Source organism: Neofelis nebulosa, chromosome 1 (genome assembly GCF_028018385.1).
Source record: "Neofelis nebulosa isolate mNeoNeb1 chromosome 1, mNeoNeb1.pri, whole genome shotgun sequence".
Classification (NCBI taxonomy): domain Eukaryota; kingdom Metazoa; phylum Chordata; class Mammalia; order Carnivora; family Felidae; genus Neofelis; species Neofelis nebulosa.
In genome coordinates this window covers 242,064,368-242,089,486 of record NC_080782.1, presented here as the reverse complement: position 1 = coordinate 242,089,486, position 25,119 = coordinate 242,064,368, and the positions used below count along the sequence as shown (strand labels likewise).

At 52.2% G+C, this 25,119-nt stretch overlaps 1 protein-coding gene across 4 annotated transcripts in view; it reads right to left on the bottom strand.

The window, feature by feature from the left end:
* Positions 1 to 239: 239 nt before the first annotated feature.
* The window catches only part of LATS2 (large tumor suppressor kinase 2), a 76,878-nt gene continuing 51,998 nt past the window's right edge, over positions 240 to 25,119 (bottom strand). For 3 of the 4 annotated variants that reach the window (XM_058690136.1, XM_058690127.1, XM_058690146.1), the window contains 6 exons: positions 12,973 to 13,105; positions 10,438 to 11,897; positions 8,806 to 9,388; positions 7,339 to 7,521; positions 5,474 to 5,580; positions 240 to 2,559 (listed from right to left, as the gene is read on the bottom strand). In XM_058690136.1, coding sequence (XP_058546119.1) covers positions 2,065 to 2,559; positions 5,474 to 5,580; positions 7,339 to 7,521; positions 8,806 to 9,388; positions 10,438 to 11,897; positions 12,973 to 13,105 — 2,961 coding nt within the window. In that variant the 3' untranslated portion in view covers positions 240 to 2,064. Of the gene's footprint in view, positions 2,560 to 5,473; positions 5,581 to 7,338; positions 7,522 to 8,805; positions 9,389 to 10,437; positions 11,898 to 12,972; positions 13,106 to 15,648; positions 15,774 to 25,119 lie in introns of those variants that run through there. The other variant, XM_058690156.1, reaches the window with a different exon arrangement.

Genomic DNA, 25,119 nt, shown 5'->3' with positions numbered 1-25,119 from the left:
GCTGGGCTTCGACTTCTTGTGTATAAACTGAAAGCCCATTTTTGCCACACCTCAGACCCTTCCTTCCTGAGCCAGCTTCCCCCACCCCCCCCCAACCCTGGTCTGGGCGGCGCCCGTCCCTCCCCTCTCGTGACAGTGCCTCCAGCAGCTGGCAACCCTAGCCGCACACGGGTCACTGGGAAGCAAGTCACAGATTAAAGCGGGAAGTTACAAATTCAGCACGACGTGACATCAAGGGATTTGGATTCAAACTTTTAATAATAAATTGTGCCAGTAGAAGCTTTTCAAAGGCAATGATATATCAATAAATAATAGTTAAATTGAGTTCCTGAGAAAGAACCTACCACATGAAAGTATGTCAGAGCGCTGTAAATAACGGGCTTTACTACAAAATAGCGAAAATACTGAGTCACAGTACAAGCACAGCAGACTTCAGAATTTGCCATTCATACAATGTAAACCAGTACAGTTTTGTTTGTTTGTTTCGTTTAGACACTGATAAACTTATAAGTGTTGTTGCCTAGATATACACTAAATAATGGATACGTTATGCTAAAAACTTCGAGGAAAAATATGTGGAATAATATAATGAAAAATACGACGCGTCAGGTTTTTAAAAAGCAAAAAAGAATTGAACTTTTAACTCAGATATAAATCACTTTAAATAGGAATCATACTAATTTGAAAAAAGGAATATTTGGTGTGTTTATCTATGTAGTTATATATACATCTACACTTCTAAGAAAATATGTATGGCTTCATTTTTTTTTTTTTTATTCCAATGTCACTTTGAATAATCCTTGCTGTTTTACAAAGATTAGAAAAATGTACTGTTAAAACCCAGTTAAGTTTGATACTTCAAAGCACACGCACACACACACACACAAATGTGGAAGAACTAAATTTCATCCTGGTAGCAATACCTCAGCTGTCCAAGACCACAGGAGGAACGACGTCACGAAACCTCTCAGTGGCAGTAGGTCGCAGCCACTGGGTTCCACGTGTCAGCGATGCCAGTGAGAGTGTCCGGACGAGCGAAACGGACACAGTCCCAGGATGAACTTAAAATTTTTGGCATGGCTAAATTAATCCCTTTTGATGTATACGAGTTTAGTGTATGACAAATGTTGAAGTTTGCCCCCCAAGACACACACACAAAGATCGCTTCTGTTACACATCTGCGTTTCTTTAACAAAACAGTAAGGGTTACAATCATAGCGAAGAAGTCACCCACACGATACATTATCAGCACACTGTCTAGAACATCTCATTTAAAGATACTCAGTAAAAACATATTCACAGAACCTGCTGTGAATGGCAAGATATGGTAATTTTATAATAGAAAAACCCTGCTCATGCAGTACTCTCTACACACCAGACATCTGAAATCACACCCACATGATCACCTTGCTCACACTTTCTATTATACTATAATATGCAAAAAGCAAAAAAAAAAAAAAAAAAAAAAAAAAGCAGCTTTTAACATTATATCACAATTTTGAAATGTGGGAAAAAGTATAAAACAAAAACCATTGTGTGAATAAAATGGCATCAGTAATATCAGAACAGTGTTATCTTTTTTTTTTTTTTACACATTATTGCACAGAGATTTCTTATCACATGTTCTTCAGTTTTTATGTCTTTTCCTAAATGTGAATAAGTGCTATGGATAAAATACAAATGTAGAAAATAACAGCAGCATGATTTGTCAAAGTTAATCCCTATAATTTAGTAAGAAAATGGCTATAAACAAAATAAGTGCTCTTTCTAAACTGTACTAAGTTTTAAAAACATTGTTTTAATGCAGTGAAGGTCCTCGAAAGCCAATTCAAAGCAATGTTGACACCCGCCCCCCACCCCCATCATTCGGAACCTGTTAGGCTTGAGTCCTCGCGTAAAAAGCTTTCTTGTTTCTTTTGGGGGTTTTGGCGAAGACCAGAACTTCCACTGCCAGACTCAACCCACCTTGAACACGGCTGAGCTCAGCTGTCCACCGGGCCTGCGGGGAGACCGGCCACGGGCACCCCGGGCCCCCGTGGAGGCAGAGCGTCGGCGAAGCGGAGTCTACACATACACTGGCTGGCACCCTTCGGTCTGATCCCCCGTATCGGAATTTTCCACGTCAGAGTCCTCGGCCTGTGAAGTGTCTGCTCCCGAAGGCTTTGGGCACCTAAAGGGATAGCCGTTGTCATCAAAGAACCTCCGGAAAGTGAATTCATAAAATGCGTGCTCAGGGTGTTTGTTGTTGGGAGAGGTGAGCGTGTCCCAGGCCTTAGTGCTGTCTTCACTAGCGTCGTTCCAAGGGCTCTCTTCATCTACGGGGTCAAAGTTGGAGGTGTCCATGGGGTGGCTGATCTTGGGCACATAGGGGGCCGGCTGCTTCCGGATGTCACTGGAGAAGTCGATGGCCCCGAAGAAGGGGTGGGCCTTCAGATCGTCGGCCCCGTTCCTCCCCAGGCGCTGGTCAGCAGCACAGCACAGTTTGGTGATAAGGTCCCGGGCTTCGGCGCTCAGCTTGACCTGGGCTGGAATGTGGAGCGTGTTCTCCCAGTTTATCACCTGCAGAGACGACAGAACCAAAGTTTTCCTCTCTGTGCGCTTTTCACGGTCAACGTGAGGCCGTTGTGAGCCTACGTGACGAGGTGGCTTTTAAATACTTTCACCTTCGTGATGGGAGAACGATTAGAATAGGAGCACTGGCGCCACCCTGAGCAGCTGTCAAAGGCCAGTGCCGCCGAGGAGGGGGCTCACAGGCTGAGGCAGAGGGGCATGAAGCCAAATACAGACCAAAAGACACGGATTTTCTTGGATCAGGAATACACGTCAGCGGGAGAATTTTGTGATTTCCATAAGAATGAAGAGGCTGACCCTCTGGGAGAATCATCACGGTTCTCATTCAGTACTTCCGGCTGAGACATGTTCAGCTGGAGTGTCAGTTAAACAAACAAACAAACAAGGCAACCCTACAGAGAAGGAGAATAAAGGTGCTGGCCCTGTGGCCTTTGCCTCATGTTCACAGTCAACTGCACAGACTAGCCGTCGACATGTTCGGCAAATATACTGGTTACGAAACGTGGCTACGGTGAAGAGGAAACTGAAGGGCCTTCTTTATCATCTATACTCAGAGTCGGGGTAAAGCAAGGCCAAACTAATGGGCTACGGGCTGGGGGGAGGGGGCACTGGGTGAGGCATGGAGATGGCTGAGTGTATGGGTGGGAGGGCTGGTCTGAACTTGAGTAGATGTTCTAGTCATAGAACTGTAACAGAAAACTGTAAAAGTCATAGAAGAAAATGGGAAAATACTCATGACATTAGATATGGCAATGATCTCTTGGAAGACACCAAAAGCACAGGCAACAAAAAAGTACCTAAAACGGACTTCAGCAAAATTTCAAACTTTTATGCACCAAAGGACACCATCAACAGAGTGGAAAGGTAACTCCCAGAATGGGAAAATATATTTGCAAAGTGTTTCTCTGATCAGGGATTAATGTCCAGAATATATAAAGAACTCCTACAATTCAACAACAAAAACAACCTTATTTAAAAAGGGCAAAAGACTTAAATAGACATTCTCCAAAGAAGATGTACAGATGTCCAATAAGCACACGAAGAAAGGCTCAGTTGCAAATCATCAGGGAAATATAAATCAGAGCCACAATAAGATACCACCTCACACCCACAGGATGACAACTTAAAGGAAGTCGATGAAGACGGAAGAGACTGGAACCCTGTGCACTGGTGACGGACGTGTACAATCAGGCAGCCACTGTACCGAACAGTTTGGTGGCTCCTCAAAACATTAAACACAGAATGACCCTGTGATCTGGCCATCGCACTTCTGGGTATAAAGCTGCAAAAATGAAAGCAGGGACGCAGATTCTCGAATACGTTCTTGGCGTCAGCCGAAAGGTAGAAACAACCCAAGTGTGCACCACCAGATGACGGGTAAATAAATGTGGTTTACACACACAACGGAATATTCCTCAGCCTCAGCAAGGAAGGAAGTTGTGACACATGCTACAACGTGGATGAACTCTGAAGACATGATGCTCAGGGAAAGAAGCCAGTCGTGAAATGAGGTGCCTCGAACAGGCAACTTCCCAGAGACCAGAAGAGGGGTTACGGGGTCCGGAGGAGGCAGGAATGGGGAGCTGCTGTTCCCTGGGTACAGTTTCTGTTTGGGAGGATCAAAGTATCTGGAGACAGGTAGCGGTTAGAGTCGCACAACACTGTGAGTGCACTTAATGCCACTGGGCTGTAAAATTAAAGCTGGTTAAAGTGGTAAATTTTATCACAATAAAAATATTGGGTTATCATCACGCAGGCAAATTAGTAAATTAGTGGCTGGTTTGGCAATTCAATTAGGATGCAGATAATGTCAAATTCCAATTTTATTGTTACCAGAGTGGAAACTAAGCCTTCATTTAGGGTTTTGCTAAATAAGGGATCATTAATTTAGGGTCTAACACAGACTCTGGGACACATGAATACTTCACAGAATTGTTAGTAAACACGCATGCTGGTGGGTAAGTTCAAAGAAGTACCAGGGGCGCCTGGGCGGCTCAGTCGGTTAAGTGTCTGACTCTTGATTTTGGCTCAGGTCATGATCTCAAGGTCTCAAGATGGAGCCCCGCACTGGGCTCTGTGTTGGGTGTGGAGTCTGTTTAAGATTCATTCTCTCTCTCTCTGTCTCTCTCTCCCCCTGCCCTGCTCACACACACATGCTCTTCTCTCAAAAAAAAAAAAAAAGAGGTTCCAAAGATTCCATCAGATTCTCAATTCAATCCTTCTTAAGTAATCAACTCATTTATATCAGAGGACAAATGGCTATCACTCCTTTTAAATGCTTATTTACTTTGGAGAGAGCACGAGCAGGCGAGCAGGGAAGGGGCAGAGAGAGAAAGGGGGACACAGGATCCAAAGCAGGCTCCGCCCTGATAGCACAGAGCCTAATGTGGGGCTTGAACTCATGAACCGTGAGATCATGACCCAGGCCGAAGTCGGATGCCTGACTGAGCCGCCCAGGTGCTCCTAAATAGCTATCATTCTAAAACTATTTAGTATTAAACGATGGACAGAGGACTTAATTATTTCAAATTAATATTAGAAATACGTACTGCAAGCCTGACCGCATAGTTGATAATCTGCGAACAGATTACTGTTGATAAAACATCCAAACAACTGATTTCTTTAAATCCAGTTCCTAAAGGTTTCAGTGTCTTTTGCCCGGTAGGCACAGGTGGCGACAGAAAATGGAGGTACACGGGTCTAACGGTGCGGCTTCACTTGATTAAACAAAAATTTTATAGAGCTGATAACAGTAACACTTTGACAGCATGCAACTGACCCTCCTACGCTACTCAGAATAAAAGGTCCAACGTTGACCAGGCATTTGGGGCTTCATCAGAAAACCACGCGTGTTTGCAGCAAGCAGGTGCACGCCTCCTGCAGGGGGCTGCTTCGTTCCTACCTTCAGCTGGGTCTCCGTGGGAGTCGGGGCCAAGAAGGGTGGCTGTCCCACCAGCATCTCGAAGAGAATCACGCCAACACTCCACCAGTCACAGAGCTGCGTGTACCCTGAAAGACAAAGGCTCACTCAATTCCAACACGGGCATGCATGACTCGTAGAGAAGAATTTGGGGAAAGTCTCCAATACTAATTTGCTGCGAAGGGGGAAAGTGCGTTCACGCAGCGTACATGTTTTGTGGCTCAGAACAGAAGGCTGGATGGGACACCTGCCAGGGACCTGACAGATTTCCTCTTATTTTCTCTCATTCGCCTGTGATACACACGGGATGCTTTTGTAATAAGACTTCTTCATCTTAAAAGATTATTATTATTGTTAGTAACATTGCAACCGGGATTTTAGGTTCTTAAAGGACACAAAGACACAAATGAAGAGTACTGACTGAAAAACAGTGCTACACTGGTGAACGGTCAGCTGCGGCCAGTCGCGAGGGCTTCCCGGGGATGCTGGCGAAGTCAGTTTTGGAAGGAGGTGAGGGACCAGAAGAGGAAGAGAGAGAGTGCCCTTTGGCAAAGGAAACAACTGTCCCCTGAGACCCAGCATGAGGCGCTACCAGAGCCAGGCCCTTGGTCACGGAGCTCCCGAGACGCGGCAGCTGAGGCCGGGGCACCCTGCGGCTTGGACAGGACCAGCCTCACCGAGGCAGGAGGACAGGCTCATTTTTCTTTGATCTTCTCTCACTTTTCCTTCAAAGCTCTGCATCCCAGTCCCAGCTATGCTCCAGTCTTGGTGTCACCTCGTCCCCGCTAACCTGAACTGGGCCTTGGGACCCGCCAGCAGCATTTGCCAACTCTGTTCTCCCTCCGTCCCACGCCTTCCACCCCAGCCTGGCACCGGAGGCAGGGGGGTGGGGGTGGGGGAGAAGGGGAAATCTGCCCCCTAGTTCCCGGGCCCCTGCACGTGTTGGGGTGCTGGAGACAGTGGGAAGGGGATGGGGGAGACGCCGCCACAGGAAGGAGAGAATGAGGCCATTACTGGGCGGTGAGGCTGATCATCACAACCACCTCTCAAGGTAGTTCTTGTGATGCCAGTGGCTCTGAGTGAGTGGTTAGGTGATTTGCCTTGGATTTCCACGGCCGACCGAGAAAACTCGGGTCCGAACAGACTCCATAGACCCGAAACCACACGTGTGAAAGGACAGGTCACCGATCCCTGGACGTATCACACTGTTGCCGTGAGCCACGCGACTGATCACTGAAAGGTTCCTCTTGTACTCAACCAAATGCCGTCGTTGGTAGAACACAGCATCCACACGGAGGCCGATCTTACTGAACACTTGTACTTTTATGCGCACCACCGTCCCCAAATGTCACCCTCCAGCGATCCTGGACTAGCAGAGAGAAGTGGAGGGAAACACTATTTGTGTTTTGACATACTGGATAACCAGTGGAATTTGGTAGGAGCAGCTGGGAGCCTGGGCAAGGAAGAGTCAAAGCGAGAGTATGGCTCAGGCAGACCGAGAAGTGTCCGGGTGACCTCACGGTTGGTTCTTAAAAACCAGGTGCGAAGAGATTTCTCTTGGGGTCTAGACGGAAAGCCCACGCCCACTCTACACCCTACACCCACTCCATCCCTTCCCGGCCCAAGGAGGGGCTAGCGAGGTAGGCCTAATGGCGGACGTCGTCTTTCACGCTGGAAGCAAGAGCAGCTACAGAACCGACGTGCGGTGCGCTGGAGGCCTGCTTGTTAAGGAAATCGTTTCCCTCTCGGGCTTCCATGAGAATAAACATACAACGAGACTATTCGGAGTCTCAGAAAGCTGGAGCTACAGACTCTTAGAGGTCATGGCTGTGGCCGGAAGCGCGTACCTTTTCGCAGCAGCACTTCCGGTGCGATGTAATTTGGGGTCCCAACCAGGGAGTGGGCCAGACACCTCTGGTGCTGCTTCCGGGCTCTCTGCTCCAGCGTCTTCAGCCGGTCTCCACATCGACAGTTAGACACGTCATCCCAGAGGTCACTGGGCTCCATGCTGTCCTGTCTGATGTGGCTCCCTTTCACCCCGGAACCAGCGGCAGTCAAAGAAGAGAATAAAAACCCAGGTGAATTTGCACTATTCAACAACGCAGCAAATCCACAACTTCAAAGGGGAAAGTAATTCAGTTCAGCTCCCGGCATGTTAAGAGAAAGAATCCTCCCCAGCTGCTCTGTAGGGGTGGCCTGTGATTCCTGGGTCTGAGACTTGAGCCGTGAGGAGCCGTGAGGAAACACAAACACTACGACAGAACACACGAGGGGCGCCTGAGTGGCTCAGCTGGCTAAGCATCTGACTCTTGGTTTCAGCTCAGGTCGTGATCTCACGGTTCGTGGGTTCGAGCCCTGTGTCGGGCTCTGCGCTGACAGCACAAAGCCTGCTTGGGATTCTCTTTCTCTCCCTCTCTCTTTCAAAAACAAATACGTAAACTTAAAAAAAAAAAAAATGACAGATGAAGCGATGACGAGGTGGGCGCTACGTGGGGTAGCAGTGTGATGCTGTGGAAGAAGAAAGGCTCACGTAACTTGGGGACGTCATGCGTAACACTCAGGCCAGTCTCAGAAGCCTACTACCTGTTGGACAGGACGTGTTTCAAGAGAACCACGGAAAAGCATGAGAGGATTTAAAAAAGAGAAACAAAAGTGACTGAAATACCCGAAAACGGGAACGAATTAAACGTATAGGATTAGTTTCGAGTTAAAAAATAGAAGAGCTCTTGGCTGGCTCAGTCCGTACAGCGTGCAACTCTTGATCTTGGGATTGTGAGTTCGATCTCCACATTGGGTGTAGAGATTACTGAGAAAAAAAAATAAGGTTAAAAAAAAGTAACAGAAGCCTGAGCCATCGCATTAAGACCACTATTTCCAGAAACTGAGCCATAAATAAGATAATGGCCGGCAGACCTATAGCAGATGGAGTTACACCCAACCTGCCTAATCTATACCTTCACCTGGACTTACTGACGCCTATAGATACATTCACGTTCGCTATTAGGACTCTTTGCGAGGTGGTGAGACTTTTAAGGCTCATTTTATAAGGGCAAAGTGATGGTTCCTAACCACGTTCCCGTGACACCCCATAGACTATTGTCCTAAAAATGCTACAGTAAAACTTAAATCCGTTAACTTCAAAAAACTTCTTTTACACGTACCATGCTACTGCTTTAGGGAGAAAAGGAGGTCACGCTAAGTTATATTAAACAGATAATTTCAAAATGACCAGGAGCCACCAGGATGCGAAACAGCTGCCTGAGTCTGGTCCTATCTAGATGTAGAAGGTGGCCGCGGCGTATCTAGGACAATACCTTTCTGGTAGTATTTGGAATTGTGAGTCCACCTGAACCCAGTGCAGAGGCCAAAATCCGTCAGTTTGATGTGACCATCGAGATCTATCAAAATGTTGTCTGGCTTGATGTCTCGGTGGATGAAGCCCATCTTGTGGACGCTCTCAATGGCCAGGGTCAACTCTGCGATGTAGAACCGGGCCAGGTGCTCGGGGAAGACCTCCATCCGGATCAGCAGGCTCATCATGTCCCCCCCCGGGATGTAGTCCATCACGAAGTACAGGCTGTCCTTGTCTTGGAAGGAATAGTAGAGCTTGACCACCCACTCGTTGTCTGCCTCAGCCAAGATGTCCCTCTCGGCCTTGACGTGGGCCACCTGATTCCGGTTCAGGACGTCCTTCTTCCTGAGGGTCTTCATGGCGTAGAGGGCGTGCGTGTCCACCTTACAAGCAAGGCACACTTCTCCAAAGGCACCGATCCCCAGGGTTTTGATTTTCACAAACATGGACTTATCCATTTTGGCCCTCTTCAGCCTGTTGTAGTTAGATTCCTTCTGGTAGAGGATCTTCCTCATCTGTGCCTGTTCAGCTTCACAGAGTCCAGCCTGTGGAGAAGGGGAACAAGGAAGTCACGTCAGAGGAGCCCACGGGAGGAAACTGCCAGGGCGGGAGACAGCTGAGAACCGCGAGGGTCCTGACTCGATTTACAGAACCAAGAACACGTATGGGTCCAGTATACTACAAGCAAGACAACAACTGGGTTTGCTCTTCATCTACTTATGTAGACACAAATCTGGACTCTAAAGGGAGGACAAAACCAGTGACTTTAGGCTCTCAGGAAACCTCTATAAACAAACACCGTTGGCAAAGGAGACCACAGCATTCCCTGGACTCTCAGCGCAATCTAATATTTTAACAGCTCAGGGAAAATGGGAACAAAGAAAAGTCAATGAAAATGGGGCAGCAGAAAGTAAGAGCACAGATCTGATTTTTAGAATTTGAAATCGCTGGCTTTGTGTGATTTAAATTTACTGTAAGATTTTAATTTAAATCATTTCATTAATTACCTTCTCTAGCAGTTTAGTGTCAACTAAGGTATATTTAAAATACTATTTGCTGGGGCGCCTGGGTGGCTCAGCCGGTTGAGTGTGACTTGATTTCGGCTCAGGTCATAATCCCAAAGTTGTGGGATTGAGCCCCGCTTTAGGCTGCAGCACGGACCACGGGGCCTGCTTAGGATTCTCTCTCTCCCCCTCTGCCCCTCCCCTGCTTGCATGTGCACGCACACTCTCCCACTCTCTCTCTCAAAAAATAAAATAAAATGAGTAAAAGGAAGTAAAACAAATAAGTAAAATAAAATAGGAAAATGAAATGAAAGAAAATGAAATAAAAATATCGCCGTGGTCACGTGCCCACCGGCTGGGTCAGGCGCAGTGCTCACGGCCCCCCTACAGAGCCGGGGGGACCCGTGAGGGAGCCTGCACCATCGGTCATCCCTCCAAGTTGTTGGCCCCATAACCACACCATCGCCCCGGGACGCGAACCGTTTGTAATAACGGGGCAAAGCAGAAGCAAAACAGAGGTTCCGCTGTGAGCGCCACCGCCAATTTAGAGAAGAGCCGGGCCCGGCGGCGGGAACACGAGGAGAGCTTACTTTCGCCATTTCCTGCTCCAGCTGCAGCCTCCGGTTGACCTTCTGCTGGTAGGTTTTTATGACATTCTCCACGTGCTGCTCCATGAAGAACTTGAACGCATACGGTGAGTAGCTCTTGATGCGCGACTCCCTCTTCTCCTCGTCCCTGCTGGCTTTCCGAACGGGGACAGGAGAGGTCTGGATCTGCTTTTTATCCTTCCCCGGCCTCTCCCCTTTGGCGCCTTTGTGGCTCTTGTCGCTCCGGTCGGCGGGCTCGGCGGCCGGGCCCCCCCGGAGGCTCTGCTCCACGCCGGCGCACAGGCCGTCCACGTCGTACTGCTCGGACTTGCTGTGCAGCAGCAGGTGCTTGGGGTAGGGCGGGGGCGGGCACCTCAGGTCCGGGCCGCCGTACTCCACGTCCAGCGGGTACGCACCGGCGCCCCCCAGCGGCAGGGAGTGCTCGTCCTTCGAGTCCAGACTCTCCACCCCGGGCGCGGGCGCGGGCGCAGGCGCGGGCGCGGGCGCGGGCGCGGGCACCCAGGCCGGGTGCGAGGGCCCCACGGCCGTCTGGGGCTCGGGCCGCATCACCCTCACGCTCTTGACCGGGTGCAGGATGTGGGCGGCCGTCACGGCCGTGATGGTGTTGGGGGAGGGCACGGAGGGCTCCGTCTTGCCGGGCACGCCCGCCCGCATGGGCACGGCCACGGGCGGCTGGTGGCTGTTGAAGGAGTTGGTCCTGCTGGGGACCGGGCCTTCGGGCAGGAAGGCCACGTGCTGGCGGGGGGGTGCCTCCAGGCCCGGCTTCTGCAGAGAGTCGCGGCGGGACAGGGTGGAGGCCTGCCACTGCTGGACGGGGGCGCCGCTCAGGTCGTACAGGTCCACGTTGAGGCTGTTCCTGGAGGGCGCCATCAGACTCTGGGGGGGGCTGTCGCTGGCGAACACCTGGCCCCGGGAGCCCATCACGTGCACCTGGTGGGCCTGCTTGTGGTGCGGGTGGGGCAGGTACAGACCGGCCGCCGCTCCCGCGGCCGGAAACGCGTGGCCGGCGCCCGGCTGCACCTGCACCTGCACCTGCACCGCGGGGCCCTTGGCGGCCGGGCTCCCGTACGCTCCCGCCTCCTTGTTTTGGAAGGAGGGGCTGCGCTGGAGGCCGTAGCCCAGCGGCTCCCCCGGCACCAGCAGGTGCGGCCTGTAGGGGGCGCCTTGCAGCGGGAGGGCTTGGCCCGCCGGCGCGGCCACCGGGAAGCTCATCCCCGCGGACTCCAGGTTGGCCGCGTAGCCTTTGGGCTGGTGCTGATGGCCGCCGGGCACGCTGCGAGCGCTTCCGGAGAAAAGAAAGTCCATGTACTGCCGGGGCACCTCCTCCAGCGGACCGCTGCCCTCGTAGGCTGCCCCGCTCATCTGATGGTAGGGCGGGAAGGGGTCGCCTGTTCCTTCGAAGCTCGGCCTCCGCGGCCCCGGGGCCGGCGCGATGCCCTTCCCTGCAGCGGAAAGAACAGCGGACACGGCGTTAGAGGGGAACGGCTCTCACGGGCCGGCTCCCGGCGCTAGCCGCGTCCTTGGGGGCGGACACCGCTGCGCAGGCTCTTCCACCGCTCGAGGCCGCCCGACGCAGGCTGAACTCTGCTCTGGCAAACCCGGGCTGCCTTGTGGGTCAGAGCCCCTCTTGGCGGGACCCGGCAGAGCCCACAACCTGTTTTCCTGGGCTAAGAACATGTGTCAAAGGCACACGTAGGAGAGAATCGTTACAGATGTGGGTCTGCAGTTTCCCTTTGGGGCTCTGCGGCAAGACAGACCCTGGGACTCCATGGAAATGGACTGCCAGCAGGCAGCAGTTTAATACGAGCCTCCTATCAATGAGAAAACAAAAGTTTAACAACGAAGACACAACTTCTCACTCGACAGACGAAGTGGGAAAGCTCCTTTGGCTGAATGTCGTGAGTCCCTTACCACACTCAGGACCTCAGCTACCAAAAATTCTCCCATCTGTTCATCCTCTAAGAGGAACATTCACTGACAGCCAGTGAGGTAGAGCATTTGGTGCTGGTGCCTCTGGCCCTTCCCGGGGGTCACTAAGGGGGCTGTCCCAGCGCCACTGCCTGTGGCATCCAGCCTAGGGAGGCACCTGCCAGCCTGCTCTGAGGCTCCGGTGTGAGAAAAGGCATGTTTTAAAAATCCGTGAAATAAACCTTCCTTTTAATAAACAGACTCCCTCACAGGCCCAAGAGAAAGTAAAAAGCCCACTTTAGATCTCACTCTGCACGTTGCCTAACTTTAATATCCACTGAGTTTTCCAACCTCTGTAACACAAAACCTGTCCACAGCCACCGGCCGCAGGAAGTACCCCAGGTTACTTCACACGGGGAGAGGGAGCACCCAGGGAAGTCTCAGGATCTGCCCCTGCTGCCTCCCCTTCTAGGCCCTGAGTGCAGAGCAGGGCAACGTGCCAAGAGATAATCTGTTGACCAGGGCCACACTGAACCTCCCTTCCTGCAAACAGATTTGTGCTTTTCGATGGCAAATCTCCCTCCCCCAGGGCTGCGGGTCTGAGCTCACCTGGGGAGGTCTGCTTAATGACTCGCACAATCTGCTCATTCCTGGGGTCCAGGTAGCCCATCTTGCTGATGTACTCCAGGGCGGCTTCGATGCTCCGGCTGCCAGTCTGCTTGAGAGCCCTGCCGGCCATCTCCTGGGGGGGGGGGGGGGGGGAGCACACAGATGCTTCACTGGGAGGTACAAACGCATGACATCTTCCCACAAAGCCCCTCGGGGACTTCCGATGCTGCAATGTTCACCTCTCTGTGCCTGCTGGGGGCATGCACCGTGAAATGTCTGCATGAGATGCCCTCAGGTGCCCACAACAAATGCTTAACGCACACTGAACCATGGGCTATAGAGAGTATGTGACGAACAAACAGGTGTTCTGATGGTGGACCAGAAAGAAGCTAAGTTCTGCTTCTCCTTAGGAAACTTCCGGTTGGACTGATAAGTTCTGCTCTGTGGGTAAACCTATGACTAGAACAGTTTAACGTGAAAACTAGTTGAAGTCAGAGACCCTGGCTGCAGCTCCAGCCCACCCGCAGGCTAACTGGGAGAGGGAGTGACCCGCCCCCAGGGGAGGGGAGGGTTGCCAGAGTCATTTATGAAGAGCTGGCTGAAGGCCTACTGTTCGCAGTGCCCAGTGCTCGCTCTGGTAGTTGGGAACTTGAGGCTGGGCCCCTGGTCTAGTGGGAGAAAGAGAGACAGACCCCGAAAGAGCCCTTGGAGCAGTGCCCAGCACAGGACACGGCCTCCGAAAACTGCCTGCGAGATGAACAGGAGACAAGCTAGACCCGCCATGGGAGACACAGCAGACAAGGGTCGGGGAATAGGAAAGAGGGTCAGAGGAGACGGATTCTTCCGGCTCAGAGCGAGGGCACCAGGGACTGACTGTTCGTGGAACAGACGGCAATACACCTGGCTCCCCAAGGTCGGCCTGAAATTGGGCAGATGGAAGGCACAGCAGAGGAAAGGTATTCTTGGCAGGTGGAACCGTCAAAGCAGCAGAGGCCTGGGGCGGGGGGTTGGGGGGTGGTGCGTGGAGAACAGGCTGAGGGGCCAGCAGGGACATGAGAGACAGCAGAGAGGGAAGCCACAGGCTGGGCCCGACTGTCCCCGGGTTTTGGCCCTCTTGGAAGGCAGGGACACGGAGCCACGAGATCGGTTTGGGGCAGAACTGGAGGCGTAAGACAGGCCAGAGTGCATGGGAGACAGGAGGGAACACACACCTGTGAGACGGCTCAGCAGAGCTGTGGGCAAACAGGATGGACGGGACAGGAGAGAGAACACCTCGGAGGCCAGCCTCCTGGAGACAAGGGCGGAACACACAGAGGGGGTCTCGGGGCGGGAGAGCATGGCCAAGGGGACCCTGTGGCTCAGACAGGAGAGAAAAGGGCTGAGGGTGCAGGAAGACCCCAGGACAGTGAGAAAGCAGCTTGGGGCTGTTGTGGGCAGAGAGCGGCTGTTGTGGCCAAGGGCCACTCTGGGGAAACAGCACTTGTCCCCGACACCGAGAATGCACCAGTCTCCCTGCCCTCCGAGCCAAGCATTGTCCAGGCTGACTCGGATCTGTGCTCCTGTCGGCCCCGGGAACGAGGCATCACACACCCGTGACCTTTACCGGCCCCATCTGTCTGTCTGAATGTCTGCCTCCTCCTCCTCTAGGACCGGGAGAACCCGCTGGGGCCTGGATTCCACGTCACTCGTGGCTGTAGCCACCCACCCAACGCATCAGCTGGGACAACTTGAGTGCTTGCATAACAGCAAAATCAAGTTTCCCGTTCCTGGCCATATCCCCAGCGCACGGCAGGACAAAACACGCTGGCTGTAACCTGTGCCTACGTTCTTGGTGATGCCAACAGACTCGGCAAGACAGTGGGGGAGGGAGGGGCCGAGACGGGGGGCCCAGCGAGCCCATGCCGGAGAGCAGGACGGGCAGTGGGATGTGTGGGTGCGTGTGAGGGGGCCGCGTCCAGGGCCGAGGGGCCCGAAGAGACATGGCGAGGCGGACGGGGCCACGGCAGTAAGGACAGAGCTCCCGGTTTAGAAGCAGAGCTCGGACCGACAGGGCGAGTGCCTGACGTGCGGCGGGGCTGCGGAGAGAGAGGTGCGGGGTGAGCACGGCGTGCCCCACCCGCAGACGGGAGGCAACGCTGCGCCCCCCCCCCCACTTCACAGCTATGTTATGCGATGAGGTCATGGCTGCAGAGAGCTCTCGGCGGCTTGGAGAGAGACACAGTAGAGGGCCGCATCTTCTCTGGATGACCCTGGAGCTCTTGGCACCCATTTAAAAACTGGGGGAGCCGACCCGAACCGCAGCCCTTCGGTCAGCACCGACCGCGCCACCTGCCGGGTCAGAAGCGCGGGCGCCGGCTCCCGCGCCCTTCGGGGGGACCCCAGACACGCGCACCACCTCGGTGCCTGCCCGTCGACCGAGTCCAAATGGACACCTTCTCCACCTCTGCCCGTTGCCCGGGCACTCGCGACTCCCACGTTTATAGGTTTACCGAGCTCTGAATCCAGGAACTTAACCGAGCCAAGATCAACAGGAGACCACAAACGACGACTGTGGTCACAGCAGTGCTTCAACTCGTAAAGCCCAAGCGACACCGATGAGACAACCTGCTTGTCAAGAACCACCAAATAGTCCAGCTCGGCTGTGTCCCGTCCTCGACGTCTGCTCCCCGTGCTCACCTAGCAGGTCAGTGGTGCCTCGACACGAACACTCGGAGACGCCACCGTGCGTGCAGGCACCGCTAGGTCCCACAGCTGCGGGAGATCCAGGGTCATTTCCGAACCCACCGGGACACGCGCGCTGTCTCTCCTCCAGCCTCACCGTCAGCCGCGGACTGCGAACAGACCCCAGCAGACGCCAGAGAGCACTAAACGCAGCCACGGGCACCGCCTGCTGCCTGCGCGGTGGCTCTGTGTGACCTCTCGCCCGCTCTAGGGGACTCTGCTTCTCAGACATCAGGCCGGCAGCTTGGAACGTTGCCACGGGCAGTGGCCCTGGGGCTGCATGGGGACAGGTGCAGGGAGAGGGGAGGGACGGGCTGCCTGGTGGGAGAAGGCCTGGGCCTCTGCCCTGCAGGTCGGATGCCCCTCCTGGCACAGGTCAGCGGGTAGGGTGGAGCCAAGGGGCCATTACATACCGCATTTCTTTTTCTTTTCTTTTCTTATTTTTTTTTTTATTTTTTTTAACATTTATTTATTTTTGAGACCGAGAGAGAGAGAGCATGAACAGGGGAGGGTCAGAGAAAGAGGGACACACAGAATCTGAAACAGGCTCCAGGCTCTGAGCTGTCAGCACAGAGCCTGACGCGGGGCTCGAACCCACAGACCGCGAGATCATGACCTGAGCCGAAGTCGGACGCTTAACCGACTGAGCCACCCAGGCGCCCCCAGCATTTCTTTTTCTGTTTCCTTTTTTGGTTTCAGGAGCAGAATCCAGCGACTCATCACTTACACACAACACCCAGTGCTCTTCCCCACAAGTGCCCTCCTTAATGCCCATCACCCGTCTAGACACCTCCCCATAACCCTGTTTTTTCTCTCAAGCTAAGAGTCTCTTATGGTTTGCTTCCCTCTCTGCTTTTATTTTGTTTTTCCTTCTCTTCCCTTATTTTCATCTGTTGTATTTCTTAAATTCCACACGGGTGAAATCATACGGTATTTTTCTTTCTCTGCCTGACTTATTTCGCTTAGCATAATACACGCTAGCTCCATATACGTTGCTGCAAATGGCAAGATTTTATTTTTTTGATGGCTCAGTAGTACTCCCGTGTATATATAAACCACATTTGCTTTATCCATTCATCAGTTGATGGGCACTTGGGCTCTTTCCCTAATTTGGCTATTGTTGGAAGTGCTGCTATAAACCTTGGGGTGCATGCAACCTCTTCAAGTCTAGATTTTTGTATCCTTTGGATATATACCTAGTCGTCAATTGCTGGGTCATAGGGCAGTTCTCTCTTTAACTTTCTGAGGAGCCTCCACACTGTCTTCCAGGGTGGCCGCACCAGTTTGCATTCCACCAACAGCAGACCAAAGTGCCCCCAAGAATGCCCAAATCCTGCCCCAGTGCTCGGGCACTTCTCCGGGACGGTACGCGCTCAAACATCAGCATATTGTGTGCCAGGTGCCCGCACCTCCAAGCATCCTGCACGGGCTGGCGCACACGGGCCCTCCTTGGCCCTTCCTCCCGCAGCACACACGCATGTCCCAGGGGCCTCTGAACTGTCTCTTCCTCTTACCTGTCCCCACGCCACCCCTGCGCCCCACCCCACGTGCTCCTCCGTCCCTCATGCTCCTATTACCGATCCGCCCCGGGACAGATATAAAAGTATAAAGCGCAAGGTTTTACGTTTGTTCTTCTTCCCATAATTCTAAAGGGGAAGGGAACGCGTTCTTTTCAGCAAGTCTGGACGGACACTTCCGATCTCTTCCACTCCACTTCACCTCGGGCTGCCCCTGAAAAGTAACTACGTTCTGTGGGTGCGGAGATGAGACTGAGGTTGGGCGGCCCTGCCCTGAAGCGAGCACGTGGCCCCAGTTTAAAGGGAAGGACAGTCAAGCATCCGGTCCTGTGTCTGACACTAGGAAGAGACGGCTAAGTGATGGAACGGCCGAGTGGGAGTGTGACCTGACATCAGTCGAGGAGGAAGGAGCCGCCAGCTGGGAGACAGACGGGAGAGGCCGTGGGTTCCCGGGGCGGGCTGCCTCCCGCTGTGTGGGAAGACAGGTAAAGCGCCAACGAGGGCTACCCCCAAACGCAGGCTGGGAATGTGATAATCAACCTGTCTCCCTAGTTTTACTCTATGGCCCAATTTGCATACCTGGGCCCTTCTTCAGGAGCCTCTGTCTGCTACGGAAGTTCACAAAATCTTAAAGCTGTCCCACTGTGTGTCTCTGAACCGCTGACCACTCACTGATTATTAACACTCACAGACGGAGCGGTACGTCCGTCGACAAGACTTTCATGCCTTTATGTCACCCATCACCACGCACCAAGAAGATCTTACGTACAACTGAATTCTCCGAAAACACTCTAGAAGGCTTCAGTTAGGGCTGAACGTCTCACACGAAAGGCACGCTCCGCCAGCAGGGACGAAGTTTTCCCTTCGAGACGGCCGCGCGTGCTGGGATGGGAGCCGTCGTAAGAGGCACACTAGCTGCGGCACAAGATGCCTCCAGGGTCCCCACGAGCTTCACGGTGACTGCTCCGTGCCCCCTGCTGCAGACCCAACCTGTGCGCACTCGACCTGCCCCTTCCAGGCCTCACCCCGACCTCCGCGTCCCGCACCCAGTCTAGAAGCTCTGTCTGTCTGCTTTACCCACACCAGGGTGGTGGACGCTCGGTGCTCTGAAGGCGAGAGCATTCCACCTTAGGGGTCTCTCCCAAGGGGTTTCTCCTCTTACATTTTACCAGCAAACTGCTGAGAACTGAAAACGGCTTCTAGCCACAACAAATTCTGGAAAGGGGGAATCTCCCACATCTTGTCTGATGTGCAACGGGCTGCGGTGAGGCAGTTTAACAAGTGGCCAAGTGGGTGAGGTTGGGGCACGTGGCCACACCGCTCTCCCACTGCCCCGGCAGGACCTGGGGCGGCTCCACGCTGGGACCGTCCCACAGCGTCCGCTGGGATCGGCCAGGGCCTCCACTGCAGGTGCGTCACCACCTGACATCCCCGCCACCTGGTCCAGATCCTGCCCCTCCCTCTGAGCCTCCTCCCCAGCAGCCTTGCCCAGGGACCGGCTCCCTGGCAACCAGCTTTGCTGTCCCTCAGCCCCAGACGCATGGGCTCTCGGACCGGGGAAGGGGCTGTGGTCTGGCCAGGTATGTGCCCCACCTGCCTTTGCTCTCCTGACCTGGTCACCCTCAAATGGGTGCATTTTCTCCACCACTCACACTCACAGGTCCTCTGGGGAAGAGCTGTTGCAAACCTAGTCATGCTCCTGCAATTTCTGACTCATAACTCATAGGAAGACGAAAGTTGGGTTCGCACACTCTATATAGCTCGATTATTTTATGGGCATCGACACAAGACTGAGAGTAATTGAAATTCAGTGAAAAGCTATTATGTATGAAGGAAGGAATTTCCTACGGAGATCTTTCCCCCACCTCCTTCCTGGTAAGGAAGCATTTTTCAAACATTAGCAAAGCCATATCCCCAACATTTTAACATTCCAGCTATGAATTTTGGCTGAAAAACTAGAAATGTAGAACTCGGGCCTTGCTGGGTCTATGTGGGCCTGTGTCTCAGTCCTTCCCATACCCACTATCAATTTAAGTTCAAAGTTAAAACGGAGGGAGAGAGGATCTGGCCGTCGCTCACTGAAGGCCCCATCTCTGGCCACCCGAGCACTGCTGTCCTGGGACTCCAACACCCGCTCTCTCCCCAAGTCCAACGGGCACTAGCTCAGCTTGCCAAGGAAGAAGACAGCACAGCCAGCTTTGAAACTGGGCGGTACTCCTCTTCTCCACCTTAAAAAGGAATGGGATCCAGAAGACTCGATTTCCTGAGAGAACAGCGGGAGGAAGATCCAGAAATGCTAGCAGGGTAGGTAGGCCTTGGAAGAAGCCTACCCGCAGGGGAGGGAAGGTGCCTGGGTGAGCAGGGAAGCGACAGCGGCTCCTGGGAGCGCCAGGAGGCAGCCCGGGAGGCCCACACACTGCAGCAGGGTCTGCTGTTGCCTTTCACTCCCCGAACCAGATGCTTCCAAGAGTTCTTCTGGAAACAAAGCGGAACACAGTGTTTCAGCGCATCCGGCCGCCAGTCTGTCAAGCCTTAATCAGAAACACAGGCCTGGGGCGGGATGGATGTGAATCACCAGCCAGCCCCGCGGACCGGCCTCCCACCTCCCACCATTCTTTGCACGGTATGTACTTCCCAGAGAAGGAAGCACGCTCTCCGCGGGCTTAGGAGAGCTTCTGTGCGTGTGCGCTCCAACGACGGCTGGAAAGTCAGGCGCGGAACGGGAGCAACCTTTAGATTAGAAAGGTGATGTGTGTACAAGAAAAGAAAATCAATTCCTACCGCACATCCGTGTGACTCACAGAAACATCAGCCCCTGGTGGTGGCCTCTTAAAGGTCTGCTGGACGAAGCCACGGCACCTACACCTTAGTTACACAGCAAGTGCCTCTGGGGAGGGTAACTGCTCAGCACGTTAGAGGGAGAAGAAACTCGGAGGTAGGGAACGAAGAATAAATTTAGCCTAAAATTAAACAAACATGAAAAAGCTGCAACCCAGCCGATGATGAAAGAAGCATGAATACAATAGCATTTGATAACTAGATAGAGCTAGCACCAAAATAAAACAAGTCATTATAAAGATAAATGGGCCAGTGAAAGAGAAACCATAATTCTCCTTTGAGGTGAATGTTTGTTAATAAGTATCAAAAGTTAGGGGCGCCTGGGCGGTTTAGCCGGTTAAGCGGCCAACTTCGGCTCAGGTCATGATCTCCAGGTTGGTGGGTTCAGGCCCCGCGTCGGGCTCTGTGCTGACAGCTCGGAGCCTGGAGCCTGCTTCGGATTCTGTGTCTCCCTCTCTCTCTGCCCCTCCCCTGCTCATGCTCTCTCTCTCTTAAAAATGAACATTAAAAAAAAAAAAATGAGAAAAAAAAGTTTTGACTTAATTTTGTTTTATGTTGAAACGTTTTTGTTAAAGACAGGTCACAATAAGAATATTTATTTATGCCTATGCCATGTTCCATTAAAGTAAAAGTGCCTGTATTATGTAGCTACATCACTGTGGGCAGATGACCAAATTCTTCAGATCCCAGTTGAGTCCAGTGAAAGAGCAAGATTTCACAAGGGAATCCCTCGGTTTTGAGGGATATTTGCTAAAATGCTAAAGATGTTTAATTTTGCCACTTTGGAGATAGGTGGAGAGAGGTATAACACACTCCATGGAAACGTCACATAGCAAAACTCCCTTTGGTTTTCAAACACACACGACACACGGTGACTGTGTCCAGAAGTAAGCACCGACAACCGCCTGTCGCCTGGACACGCGGGCTGCAGCTCCCGGAGGAAGGCGAGTCCCTCGCCCTCCCCTCTGGTCGCGGCCGGCCTGGGATTTGCTCCAGTGAATGAACCACCACCGATAACCGTGCCAGTCCCGAGCCTCGCCTGGCCTCTAAGAGGCCGGGCTGCTTCCGTCTTGACTCTATGGCTCCCTGTGGAGCTGGAGAGAGCCCCGTCCAGCCTCAGTGGCTCCAGCTGTCCTGCCGCAGCCCTGGCGTGTGGGTGGCGCCGTTTCGGATGCTCCAGCCTGAGCTGAGCCCCCAGCGGAATGAGCTACACTGAACCCCGGGAGAAGCCCCGCGGAGCAGAGGAACTGTCCAGCAGAGGCCAGCCAAGCCAGACGGTCGTCATAAGTAACACATTATTACTTTTCGGGATGGTTTGTTACACGACACTAAAAAACTGGGTCCGAGGCTACTTCTTCTGCAGCGTGTAATCTGAGAAAGTATGTTCACCTATTCGCTTTAAACTTTGAGCGGTTTGGTCTGCTAAACTTTTAAACAGTTTAACTTTGCAGAAATATAAGATTATTACTATTAACGGGGACCTAACAAAATGCCAAGAAACAAAACTTCATCAGAAGAGGAGATGATCTCAATACTGATTGCTGGTAGGCTTAGTGAAGTTTGAGAACTTCCGTAAACATCTTTATTTTAGTATATCCCCTTAGGTCGGTCTAGTTTTCTGTAATGGCCCCAATAATAAAATACTTGTTTTGCATTTGGTTATCGTAACTGGGCTGCATACTCAGCAGTAAGTACTGCCTTTTTACATAGTCTTGTAACTTTGTAGGCCCTCAAATGAATATTTGGTTGGGTTACTATTTGACCACAAAATTATTATTATACCTTTAAATGTTTCTGTTCTCTCAAGGGTACTAAATTCCTGGGTGTGACTTATGATAATTTAGGTCCAATCCCTTTTTGAGAAAAAATATACAATTTTTTTTGGTAACGGAAGTAACAGGAAAACAGATGTAACACACAAAGTGTGTTCGGGAGGGGAGCCCGCGTGGCTCAGTCTGTTGAGTGTCCGACCCTTGATTCTGGCTCGGGTCACCCACAGTCGCGGGGCTCTGCCCTGACAGCTCGGACTCCGCTTGGGGTTCTCACTCCCTCTCTTCCCCTCAGCCGCTTGTGCTCGTGCTCTCTCTCAATAGATAAATAAACATTAAAGAGAATTAAAGTGCTTCAAGAAAGAATGGGCCAATGAATTTTTTTTTTTTTTTAAGTAATCTCTAACCCAGGAAGGGCTCAAACCCACGACCCCAAGATCAAGAATTGCCTGCTCTGCCGACTGAGTCAGCCAGGGGCCCCCGGGCGACTGTGTCAGTGTCTGCTGTGGGAGAGCTTCCTGGGTCCCGACCATACGTGGGCATAGGCATGAACTTGTGTGTAGGCATGAACTTGTGTGTGCACACAGCCCGCCGCCCGGGCTGAGGAAATGAGTACTGCACTGGGCTTCCCAGCCCCAGCCCCTGACCTGCGGGCACCCCTGAGCTCTGGCAGGAAGCCCTTTGGCCCCAGCAGCGCCACGGAACAATCCAGCAGCATCCTGATCCAAGGAGTAAGAGCCAAGGCCCAAGAGAGCTCGCCCAAGGGCCTCATGAGGCAGAACTGGCTCCGGCCCCTTCCAGAGCACAGACCCCAGTGTTTCTCGTGCCTGGGGAAGCAAGACGTCTTCGGCCGACGGCCCAGGAACGGTGCGGTGGAAGCAATGAGGCCGGGAGCCCCACACAAGGCAGAACTGTAGGGACAGCTCTGGGCACCATTAGCCAGAGGGTCTGAGGTCACAGGCAGGTAGAGGTCCACGTTTTCCCAACACAAAAGAAGACCTAAATGGAGCCGCACATGTTCAAACGACGAGCTGAAGGCTGCCAGGCGGAGGGTGGGGCTGGGTGCAGGTGGACTTCGGAAGACAGATCAACCAACTGTGCGGTAGACAGGACAAGGTGATGCGCAGAGACAGGGCGGAGGGCTGGGCAGAGGCTTCGAGACCCAAAGCCGGCCTTCCTGACTCCCGCGGCTGCACAGGGCTCAGGCTGGCCTGGGCCGCACTGACCGCAGGCTCTCCCGTGCCTTTCTCTTCCTTTCGAGGTAGGCTCAGACGTCAGGACGAAGGTGCAGTGGGAAGGGCTTGCCGTGCGTGCAGTTCACCCACAGACTTAACTCTGAACCTCCACATTGGTCTGACAGGGACGGAGGTAAGATACTAAAGGCAAGTTAAGACAAAAGGCCACCTGTCACGTATGTTCTGCGGCCTAGAGGAGCCTTGCTCAGTGGTAAAGAGAAGGATGAAGGAAGGTAATTTGGAGATTTTTTAAAAAAATAATTTCTTAGATGTTTATTTATTTTTAAGAGAGACAGAACGTGAGCAGGGGAGGGGCAGAGAGAGAGGGAGAGGGAGACACAGGACCCGAGAAGCAGGCTCCGGGCTCTGAGCTGTGAGCACAGAGCCCGATGTGGGACGCGGACCCACGAGCTATAAGATTAAGACCTGAGCGCAAGTCGGACGCTTAACCGACTGAGCCACCCAGGCGCCCCGGTAATTTGGAGTTTTGATTCACACTCTTGGTGGGAACTCTACCTTGAGAGGAAAAGGTCTCCAAAACGGAAAAGACTCAATCTCTACCTCAACCTGTGAAGCTTTAGGAAGAAACATCAGAGCAAGAATGATGACAGACCAGTGAGTGAGGCATGGAAACCTGTCATCAGTGAGCAAAAGAAAACTGTTGCCCGAGATGTGCACATTTCTGCTGAAGACAGCACTACCCATCCCTGGTCTCTAACGCCCACTGTATACACACTTGAAGAGGATAAGTGGGTGGCCGGTTCGATTCTATGAAGGACCGTCTGCCACCAAAGTTTCCGTGCTGTGACGAAGGACCAGCCTGTGCCAGCACTGGACATCAAGCCGGCCGACAGATGAGCCGGAGTCACCGAAGCTGAAGCACAAACAGCTTAAACGTGATTCTGCAAGAACAGATTTCTTCTCCTGGGCTCCAAGCCAGTCCTGGCTCTTGAAATTAAGTCCACGGAATACGTGGGAAGCCTGGCTTCTCTTCACTTGCGGACAAATGCTGCCTGTGAACTTCTCCCCTGGTCTGTCTCTGCACGACCCACCTACCTGAAGGCAGCACATGGGCCTACTTCGCTGGCACATGCCTCTGTCACAGAACCTGCAGCTTGTTTCCTCTGCTTTTTGAGTCAGTAGCTGTTTTTGCTTTTGTGTGTTCCGGGCCCTCAATGCCTCTGTCTCACATTGTTGGGGACGGTCGGCCCACAGGCATCAAGGGCAGGGGTGTCTCATGCCGTGTACCCACAGCTCTCTTCCCTGTGGTTACTATTTTTTTTTAATATTACCAAGTAAATGGGAAGGTCTAGAAAGCTAAAGTTCATTTAAGAAAGAAGACAGTAATCTGCTACTTTTACAAAGTACCCTTGAAGGATACAGCGTAAGATATTAAATACACTATAATTTACTAAAATGTATAAATACTTTTGTTATGAAACATGGTAGTGGAAACTAAAATTGCCTACTTTTTATGTATTTTTCACAAAAAGTTACAGTATAACTTTGAAATGGATACATATCGGAGAGTTAACTTTTAATTCACATCTTCAAGGGCTCAGAAGCTCTTTAACAATTTTCATTTTCCAACAATGTTTTAAAATCCACTCATTTTGTTTCAAATCTGGCTGTAACTACCAGTTATCATTTTTCTGGATTCTATGCTGCTGACAGTGAAATCCCAGGACATGCATTGCCAAATAGCGTTACAAATTTTATGTTAACAAAATACGTATCTGTTCGGCGAGAATGTGGAGAAAAGGGAACCCTTGTGCACTGTTGGTGGGAATGCAAACTGGTGCAGCCACTGAGGAAAACAGCACGGAGGTTCCTCAACACATTAAAAATAGGAATACCATATGGCCTGGGATTCCACTTCAGGGCATTTATCCAAAGGAAATACAAACACTGGTTCGAGAAGATATTTCCATCCCCATGTTTGTTGCATCATTATTTACAACATAAGTATCCACTGATGGATGAATGGATAAAGAAAATGTTGTGTGCACATCTACGTACACACACACACACACACACACACAGAATCTTATTCGGCCATAAAAAAAT